This window comes from Sinocyclocheilus anshuiensis, unplaced genomic scaffold (assembly GCF_001515605.1).
Source record: "Sinocyclocheilus anshuiensis isolate Anshui unplaced genomic scaffold, SAMN03320099.WGS_v1.1 scaffold446, whole genome shotgun sequence".
Lineage (NCBI taxonomy): Eukaryota > Metazoa > Chordata > Actinopteri > Cypriniformes > Cyprinidae > Sinocyclocheilus > Sinocyclocheilus anshuiensis.
The window spans coordinates 3,821,214-3,831,592 of NW_015544247.1; the positions used below are offsets into that span (position 1 = coordinate 3,821,214).

General features: G+C 35.0%; 1 protein-coding gene across 1 annotated transcript in view; it reads left to right on the top strand.

The window, feature by feature from the left end:
* The window catches only part of LOC107697776 (sorting nexin-9-like), a 27,848-nt gene that overhangs the window by 6,832 nt on the left and 10,637 nt on the right, over positions 1-10,379 (top strand). Inside the window, exons 3-11 of the mRNA XM_016498631.1 lie at positions 756-830; positions 1,520-1,606; positions 4,962-5,061; positions 6,803-6,947; positions 7,035-7,122; positions 7,284-7,409; positions 7,516-7,633; positions 7,766-7,896; positions 9,773-9,876. Of these exons, the coding sequence (XP_016354117.1) occupies positions 756-830; positions 1,520-1,606; positions 4,962-5,061; positions 6,803-6,947; positions 7,035-7,122; positions 7,284-7,409; positions 7,516-7,633; positions 7,766-7,896; positions 9,773-9,876 (974 nt within the window). The remainder of the gene's footprint in view (positions 1-755; positions 831-1,519; positions 1,607-4,961; positions 5,062-6,802; positions 6,948-7,034; positions 7,123-7,283; positions 7,410-7,515; positions 7,634-7,765; positions 7,897-9,772; positions 9,877-10,379) is intronic.

Below are 10,379 nucleotides of genomic sequence, written 5' to 3' on the forward strand. Positions count from 1 at the left end.
CGTCTTACCTTAGACCCGCCCTGAGTGAGCTGTCATCAGTCCGCCATTGTGTCGACTCCGGTGCAGGGGAAGACAAGAATATCTCCGATTAAGCGATTGAGGTGTTCTGTTGTTGGATGTAATAATGAATATAGCAGTCGTCATTTACTCCCGACATCTGAGCCGCTGAAGATGCAGAGGATTAACGTTACTTTCATTTTGAAGGGAATGCGCCGATCCCGATCTGCCTAAATGCGTCTATATTCGCGCGAATCATTCGTGATCCAGCTTCATCAACAGAAGAAGTGAGTATAAGGGTTTTTTTATGAATTATGCAAATCGCCTTTCCTAATAACGTGCTAGTTAGCCAGTTTCGCGGCTGAAGTTTACAGTCTGCTCGTCACCCCACAGAAGAGAGGGGCGGGGTCAGCAGAGCTCATTAGCATTTAAAGCAACATGGACTAGAATGGCTTGCTGAAAACAGCTGATTTTGACAGGGTAAAAAAGTGTTTTTTACACTACCATTGAGAAATTTTAACGTATGTATGTTATAGACTTTTCATTAAGACCCTAAAGAATCATATCAACTTGTGGAAAATGGGCATCCGATGACCCCTTTAAAAGTCAGAAGTATTTCACAATATTACTGTTTTTACTGTTACTGTTGGTATTTGTAATGCAGGCTTGGTGAGACTTCATTCAAAAATCTTACAGATCCCAAACTTTTAAGTTATATATATATAATTTCCCTCTCTGTTTTTCTTTATTTTATGTAGAATGTAGGCGGTGGCTGGGTAGAGGCTCGGAATTCCAGAGGAAATGTAGGCCTGGTGCCCGAGGACTATATTGAGGTAAAAAATACCCTAATCATTAGCTTTGTTTTCGATTTCACTTCTTTATACAGAGCATTAGATGAAATTGGAGCATTTTGTGTGATTATTTTTAGAACTCTAGAGAGGGGAAGGACAAAGTGAAAGCAAACTTCTGATTATCTAGACCACATCAGTGAGCAGAGTGTTATTCTGTTTGCTGAGCTGATATACTAAAACTTGTCCAGTTTTTTTTTTTTTTTTTTAATAGATGTTCTTGTGTTTTTCCAGTAGTATCACATCATTGAAATCAAGGGAAATCATTGAATGTGTGTGTTTCTTGAGTTGTATCATAATTAGAAGATACAAAATGTAAATGATTAAAGGTTTAATTAGGTATCTTGCATACTTTTACTCCAGACGGAGAATATTCCCACATGTTCTGTGCAGTAGGTCTGTCTTTGTACCATAATTACCAAGATGTTTAACATATTCCCAGTGTGGCCTTCCTGTAGATACACAGTCAGCGTTCCTCGGGCGTGATGACATTTGAATGATTTTTTGTCATTGATTCATATGGAGGGAAAGTTTGAGTTATGTATGCATGGATGGACTGCAAAAGGCATGGACTGGATATGACAAAAATATACATTATTTCATTTAAAAAAAATTTGTTTACATATCAGGCTGTTTTTTCATGGATATATTCATGTGCCTATTATGTTTTGCAGATTAACCCTGTTTCCACACAAGCATCAGCAACAAAGTACATTGATGCTCAGAATCAAGGTTACAACAGCAGTTCAGCAAACACTCAGGTACCACATCAACTACCACATAATCTTTGTTCATAATCTCACATTTGGAGAAGTTGTGGTGAGCATGTACTGTTTAAAGTTCTATCTCAAATGTCTTAAATGTATCTGCATGTTCCACAGTTCCTCTAATGACATGTAAAGCAGGTCTCAGTAAAAATAAGTAGCCACAACCAACAAAAAACCCACTATTCAAATAGCAGTTTTGCTTCCTCATTTTCACAGCCAACTTTTACTAGAAATCCACACTCATTTAATGAGTTCTGCTGAGCATAACATGCACAAAGGCCCTATGTGTCATCTGCAGTTGAAATCCATTTCCTGTGAAAGCAGGAGAATGAGAGTAAATGGGCCTCATTATAGCTCAGAACTGTCTCTCTTTCTCTCTCTTGTTCTCTCTGGGGCTGTTTCTCTAGTAGGCTGTCAGATGTTCACACTTTGTGTTGTGCACATTGTCATTGTGCATGCAATAGTGTTTAAATGCTTAGCCATGTTTAGCAGTTTGCAGATAGATGAGAAGTCAGATCTGTCTCACCATTAAACATTAAACTAAACCATTAAACAGGCTCACCATCTGTAGACATTTTTGGCAGAATTTTAGAAAAACGAAATTCAGGACAATGCCTAATAATTTTTTTTTAAACCAATGAAATAGTCACTACCAGTAAAAAATTTGGACACGTTTGTAAGTTCCTCATGGTCTTAATAGCCTTTTGTTTTAAAAAAGTTTATGCTTAAATACTTGATATTACTCATGTAGACAAATATAAACATGAAATTTCTTTAAGAAATCAACATTTAAATTTTTTAAATATTTTATCTATTTTTAGCTTTGTTACTTATTTCTTTTTACTTAGGGATTAGTTGGTGTGTAAAGGAACAGTAGTTAAAATAGTAGAAAATTGTTCAACATTTTTTGGTTGTCATGATGTTGCCATTCTTCCATTTGTGTTATTTCATTGTTTTGTATCATTATAAAAAGTTTACAAGTAATAATATTAAAGAATAATTAAGTGTGTCTAAAACGGACTGGTACTGTATATGGATTCCAACAAAAAAAAAAAAAACATGTTATTACTATAAGCTGTGTTTTTTGTGTGATCATTTAAAAAAAGATGCTTAAATTATACAATTAATTATATATAAATAATAATAATTATTACAAATAATTATATAAATATTGTTAAATAACTAGTAAGGGTTATTAAATTATTTGGTTTTATGATTACATTCAATTACATTCGGCAGTAGATTTTACTGTACACACTGGATGGCCATATACTGATTTTACCTCCATTAGATGAGGCTGGTCAAGAGTACAGACACCCTTGCAAGAAAAAGAAAGTGGTGAAATGACAGATCTAACGACTTAATGTTTCCATCAGCCTTCAATGACTCTGTGACATTTAGAGTGATCCACAACACCAAAGTACTAATAACGATAAACATATGAGTAATGTTGTGCTCAGGGAAAATTGGTATAGACGATCTTAATTGGTGAGGCCAGGAAGCGAGACAAATGGTTTTGCATGGCTGGAAGTCAGTTTTTAGCAACATCAAGGTCAGGTCTATTGATGGAATTGGCCATTAAGTCTTAGACTAATGGAAAGAGATGGACTCAAGAGCCTTTGGCCTTTTAGTTCTTAAAGCACATCCAGGCCTTTTGTGGCAGATTTGAGATAACTATATTTTTATACCGTATATTCAATTCATTTGTGACCATTAGCCATTTATACAAGAAGAGAAACTCATATATTGTTGTCATTGACTTTTTCATTATGAGTGAACATAATAATGGTTTCTGCAAACATTTTCTACATTTTGTGAATCTTAATAAAGAGTTTTTTTTGGTCCTGTTTTTAGTTGTGTGATTCATGGTTTGTAAAGTAACCTTTAAAATAGCAGGGCGATTCTCATTATTGCTGCTTTACACTGTTAATTCAAATAATGTTTCTAATTCGTTCCATAACATGTGCTTATACTGAGTGGGTACGTATTAAAATCATGTAAAGTAGAAAAACAACTAAAATGCCAGCAAGAACTAATAATTTCATGCTTTAAGGCAAATGTTAAAGGAGACATATTATGCCCCTTTTTACAATATGTAATATAAGTCTCTGGTGTCCCCAGAATGTGTCTGTGAAGTTTCAGCTCAAAATACTCCACAGATCATTTATTATATCATTTTGAAAATGCCTATTTTGAGTGGAAGCAGAAACACGCTGTTTTTCGGGCCTGTCTCTTTAAATGCAAATGAGTTGCTGCTCCCCGCCCCCTTTTCCAGAATAGAGCTGCGCCATTACAGCTCATACCTGCTAAAAAAACATGTTTTGGTTCTGATTATCATGTTTATCGCGCTGAAATCATGCGTTTTAAACCATATGAGTTTAAACTTCTGATATAAGGTTTTCTAAGAGTACTAAACTAAGTTCTCATTCACACACAAGTTTACGTTAAAAACAAACGAGTTACAAAAAACAGTCGGTTATATCTGTGAAGGTAAACAGCTGGGAAACAAATCACATGTTTATTTTAGATCTGTGTGGCAGCAGCAATATACAGTAAATAAAGACATCGTGACGTAGAGATGTGGGGGCGTGTTTGAATGAGTCGTTTTAGCCCGGTCTGGATAAGCCTTCTCTTTTAGATAGAATAAATCCTTTTGTGGGAGACTTTGAGCTTTGTAACCCTGCAGATCTTATACATGCACAAATAGCTACATAACACGCTAAAGAAAAGGAAAAATAGAAATCGCATTATATGACCCCTTTAAAGTGTAGTATGTGTTATTAGTAATCTTGAAAATATCTTTACAGGAATATCTTTAGTACTGAAGTATCAACACTGCGTTAGTTTTAGGTGACATTGGCCTGTCTGTTTTGTATGTTATAGGTCAGCCATGGTATCATGGGACGAATGGAGACGCACAAGCAAATATTATGTGAGAATTTGAATATGAACAAGGCAGCTTCATTTTGTTTATATGGCCAACCCAGCAAGAGAGAGTCGCTGTAATCTAGTTGCAACATATGAGTGATATTTATGGAACCTATAAAAGGAAGTGGGTGGAAGGAAGAACCTGATGTTCCTTAAATTGTAGTGAATTTGGTTATTCATCATTTGAGCAGACACTTGACTTGATATTAAAATGGGTCAATCAAGGAATAGTTCCAGCACAGGTATCGGTAGGGGATTGTGGGAAAAAGCTGATAGAATCCATTTTAAACTTAAAATAACAACCTGTATAATTTAGGCGACCTCAATATCTACAAAATGGCAAAGCAAATGTCTTGATCGTCAGCATGGATGTAGATTTGTTCAAAAGAATGATTTAATGTTGTATTTTATGTGCCTGTAGGGGGTTAACGGGAATGAGGCTTGGACTGCCACGACATGGTCCAACAACAACCCTGCGGACAACTGGAACTGCGCTGAACAGGAACCAGCAGGCAATAATGGTAAGTGAAAAACATTTACAGTACAACCTCCATTAAACATTTATGATTATCTGTCTATATATCTAAACTTCTGTTCCAAAGTTTGGGGTCAGTAAGATATTTATCCAAAGAAATGTAATACTTGTAGGTAGGGGTGGGCGATATACCGGTAGACACGATTAACCAGTAGAATTTGTCAACCAGTAGATTTTGGTCTATCGTCTCTAACCCGGTTACAGGCACACATGACATTGCTGTGCTATGTGGTCATGAAAATGTATCGTTTGCACGTTTTTAATCATTGCGGTTTAAAAACAAGCGATTTTAAGCCGCACGTTATTTTTGCCGCTTTATAGGCCTTGAACAGTTAAATACACACACTTGTATGTGTCAAAATGCCCAGCTTTGCAAGTAACCTCATAAACGCTGTAAATTAAGTCTTAAGTGAAAGCAAACAGTTGAGAAAGAAAACACACGTGTAACAGTATATTGGATCCAGGCAGCTCTTAAAGTGACAGCAGTCATTCATGTTAATCAAACAACAAAAGAGAGAAAATCTCTCACTGCTCTTGACTAAATCACTTAAATAAAATTAATAAGAAGAAATATATATTTAATTTACACAATGAATAATATACTGTACATTTGATTACTTTATACAATGTATGTAGCATTTCTTATTTATTTGTTCCACTAGTATTTTGTCCTATTGCTTGTAATTAGTTTCTTATTCTTTTTTAATTGCTGACTGTTTACCTGTCTTCAGTAAGCTTGAGGTTTTTTGTTATTATTATTTAGGCTTCAATACATCTATTTAGGAGAAGAATTATGACATTTCTATGGTATCAAACATTTTGATATCATAAAGACCTTATTTAAAGCAAAAATAACTAGGCCTATATTGTGATATATATCGTTATCGTGAAATAAAATGACTCATATCGTGATATAAGATTTTGGTCATATCGCTCACCCCTACTTTTAGTAAAGTGTATGCAGGAGAAGATGGCGAAATAGATGGATACCATTGCTTCCTGCTGAAAATTCAGCTTTGCCATCACAGGAAAAAGTGACATTATAAAATATATTCTAATAGAAAACTGTTATTTTCACAGTATTACTGTTTTTACTGTATTTGTGACCAAATAAATACAGCCTTGGTGAGCATAAGAGACAACTTAAAATCTTACCGACCTCAAACTTTTGAATGGTAGCCATATAACCAAGCTCAAGTTTAACTTGCTCCTGTGTGAAAGTGTATAGTGACGTATTTGTTATTAGGGCACAGGTACATTTTATAACAGAAGCATCTCATCAGCGATGTTGCTGCTTTACTGTCAACAGCATGTGAGATATTCATGTTGTCTGTGTTATCTGTTATCTAAAACATGCTTCCCACAGCGAGAGCGGTATATTCACATATGCACAAGGAAGCAGAACCTTATCTGGCCCCTCCATATGAATTCCAGTATGAATACTCTTGTGAAAAAGAAGTACACCTTAGCATACTCATAAAAAATTGTGCATTATGGACATAATTAATAATTGCTTCAGCTGTCTTTTTGGAATATGGTTAAAATCCATTGCTGGATCTTCTGAATCAGTATCTTGGAAAAGCAGGAAAAAGGATTTTAGTTATGTTAATACTTTTGAAAAATGTAAATGCATGTTTTGAATGATGAGTAAAAAGTTTAGTTTTTCAGTCTGCTATTTTATTACTGTATGTGATGGTGATGGTGATTGTTGTGTCATGTGACTGTAGGTTCTGTCTATTCCTTTGATGAGGAATGGGACGATGATTCCGATGATGGAAAGTCGACAGTCGGTTATGGAGGTTCACAGATGGAAGAGGGCGGAACCATGCAGCGGGGCGGGGGTCACTCTACTATGAAAATATCCCTCAACAAGTAATGTTTTAGTTTTGATAACTGCCAATATTAATATTTCATTAATAAAATAAACTTTAGAAATGCTCATCCCATCTTTTCCCATAGGTTTCCAGGGTTCTCCAAGACCCCAAATCCAGAGGTGTATTTGCTTACCAAGAGCATAGCTAAGGGAAATGACAAACTGCAAATTTATGTAAGTTATTTGTCTTTGTCATGTGATTTGATCCCATGCCTGAAGATTGATTAGATAGTTAACAGAATAATCAAACAATCTTGGGTTTGTTTTAAGTGGTATGGTGAATTGATACAAAGTTTCTGATTGTTTGAAAAAAAGGCTGAATGTTTATTTTGCAGGCAGGCGAGGTGGGTCCTGTATGGTTGTATCCACAAATTCAGTTAGATTGTGTAGTGGCTGATCCCAAAAAGGGGTCAAAAATGTACGGTCTGAAGAGCTACATCGAATACCAGATCACACCTAATGTAAGTTCCTTTGAAGCACCTCTCAGGACTGCTTAAAAAATATTGACTTACTGTAATTGTTTTACTAATGGGTCTTAGTTTATTTTTATATTTAACTATTTTTCAGACTACAAACAGACCGGTCAACCACAGATACAAACACTTTGACTGGTTATATGAGAGGCTCGTAGAGAAGTTTGCCTGTGCTCTGCCAATTCCATGTCTACCTGACAAACAAGTTACAGGTGAACAAAGCAAAAAAGTAATAGTGATCTATCTGGTCACTTTAGAAAAGCTTCTTGTTTTTTTAATAGTCACCAATAAAAAGTGTTTTTGCCTGGTAGACTTCCTAGCATCTGTCTTCTGTTTCTCTTTAGGCCGATTTGAAGAGGAATTTATCAAAATGCGCATGGAACGCCTGCAGGGCTGGATGTCCCGCATGTGCCGGCATCCGGTGATCTCAAATAGTGACGTTTTCCAGCTCTTCCTTAACTACAGAGATGAGAAGGTGCGTTTGTTAAAATATGTATAATAGTAATGGGCATGTAGTTTTATATACTGAGTTAAATACATAGTCAGACAAGAGATATTAAAGCTTGAAGAGCTGTACTGTCAAGTATTGCTATCTGTTTGCTGATTTTGAGATCACGTCCTTTAGAAGTGTGTTATAATTAATATTTTATATTGTATTTATAATAATTATATTCAAAGTGTTAACTTTGACTAGAGAATAGTTCGGTTCTCATAAAAAATTGTGCATTATGGACATAATTAATAATTGCTTCAGCTGTCTTTTTGGAATATGGTTAAAATCCATTGCTGGATCTTCTGAATCAGTATCTTGGAAAAGCAGGAAAAAGGATTTTAGTTATGTTAATACTTTTGAAAAATGTAAATGCATGTTTTGAATGATGAGTAAAAAGTTTAGTTTTTCAGTCTGCTATTTTATTACTGTATGTGATGGTGATGGTGATTGTTGTGTCATGTGACTGTAGGTTCTGTCTATTCCTTTGATGAGGAATGGGACGATGATTCCGATGATGGAAAGTCGACAGTCGGTTATGGAGGTTCACAGATGGAAGAGGGCGGAACCATGCAGCGGGGCGGGGGTCACTCTACTATGAAAATATCCCTCAACAAGTAATGTTTTAGTTTTGATAACTGCCAATATTAATATTTCATTAATAAAATAAACTTTAGAAATGCTCATCCCATCTTTTCCCATAGGTTTCCAGGGTTCTCCAAGACCCCAAATCCAGAGGTGTATTTGCTTACCAAGAGCATAGCTAAGGGAAATGACAAACTGCAAATTTATGTAAGTTATTTGTCTTTGTCATGTGATTTGATCCCATGCCTGAAGATTGATTAGATAGTTAACAGAATAATCAAACAATCTTGGGTTTGTTTTAAGTGGTATGGTGAATTGATACAAAGTTTCTGATTGTTTGAAAAAAAGGCTGAATGTTTATTTTGCAGGCAGGCGAGGTGGGTCCTGTATGGTTGTATCCACAAATTCAGTTAGATTGTGTAGTGGCTGATCCCAAAAAGGGGTCAAAAATGTACGGTCTGAAGAGCTACATCGAATACCAGATCACACCTAATGTAAGTTCCTTTGAAGCACCTCTCAGGACTGCTTAAAAAATATTGACTTACTGTAATTGTTTTACTAATGGGTCTTAGTTTATTTTTATATTTAACTATTTTTCAGACTACAAACAGACCGGTCAACCACAGATACAAACACTTTGACTGGTTATATGAGAGGCTCGTAGAGAAGTTTGCCTGTGCTCTGCCAATTCCATGTCTACCTGACAAACAAGTTACAGGTGAACAAAGCAAAAAAGTAATAGTGATCTATCTGGTCACTTTAGAAAAGCTTCTTGTTTTTTTAATAGTCACCAATAAAAAGTGTTTTTGCCTGGTAGACTTCCTAGCATCTGTCTTCTGTTTCTCTTTAGGCCGATTTGAAGAGGAATTTATCAAAATGCGCATGGAACGCCTGCAGGGCTGGATGTCCCGCATGTGCCGGCATCCGGTGATCTCAAATAGTGACGTTTTCCAGCTCTTCCTTAACTACAGAGATGAGAAGGTGCGTTTGTTAAAATATGTATAATAGTAATGGGCATGTAGTTTTATATACTGAGTTAAATACATAGTCAGACAAGAGATATTAAAGCTTGAAGAGCTGTACTGTCAAGTATTGCTATCTGTTTGCTGATTTTGAGATCACGTCCTTTAGAAGTGTGTTATAATTAATATTTTATATTGTATTTATAATAATTATATTCAAAGTGTTAACTTTGACTAGAGAATAGTTCGGTTCAGCATGGCAGTTGTGTGTGTGTTGGGAGTGTTGTAAGTCATGTTTTATTTGTTTCTTTTAGGAGTGGAAACTAGGGAAGCGGAAAGCAGAGAAAGATGAAATCGTGGGAGTGAAAATCTTCTCCACCATTGATCCAGAGCTCCCAGAGTTAGATCCTGGTCAAGTGTGAGATAATATATAACTCCCTTAATTACTTTTTTCTCAAATTAATTCAGTTAATTTTTAATTCATCATTTTTATTTTATATAAATTGATTATTGATTATTTATATCATATTTTAATATTAATAATATTTAAATAATTATATTTTTAAAAAATGCTTCTCTTTTGACGTTAAAATTATCTAAGAATCCTGAAAAAATATATATATTACGGTTTCAACAAAAATATTAAGCAGCAAAACTGTTACAGCATATTATAATGATTTCTGACGAATCATGAAACTGAAATTCAACATTTATTTCATAATCCATTTCATTACCCATTCAATATTATTACTATTTAAAATAACTCTTTTCTATTTTAATATGTTTTGAAGTGTAATTAATTCCTGTGACACACACACACACACACACATACAGTATCTCACAGGAGTACACCCCTCACATTTTTGTAAATATTTTATTATATCTTTTCATGTGACAACACTGAAGAAATTACACTTTGCT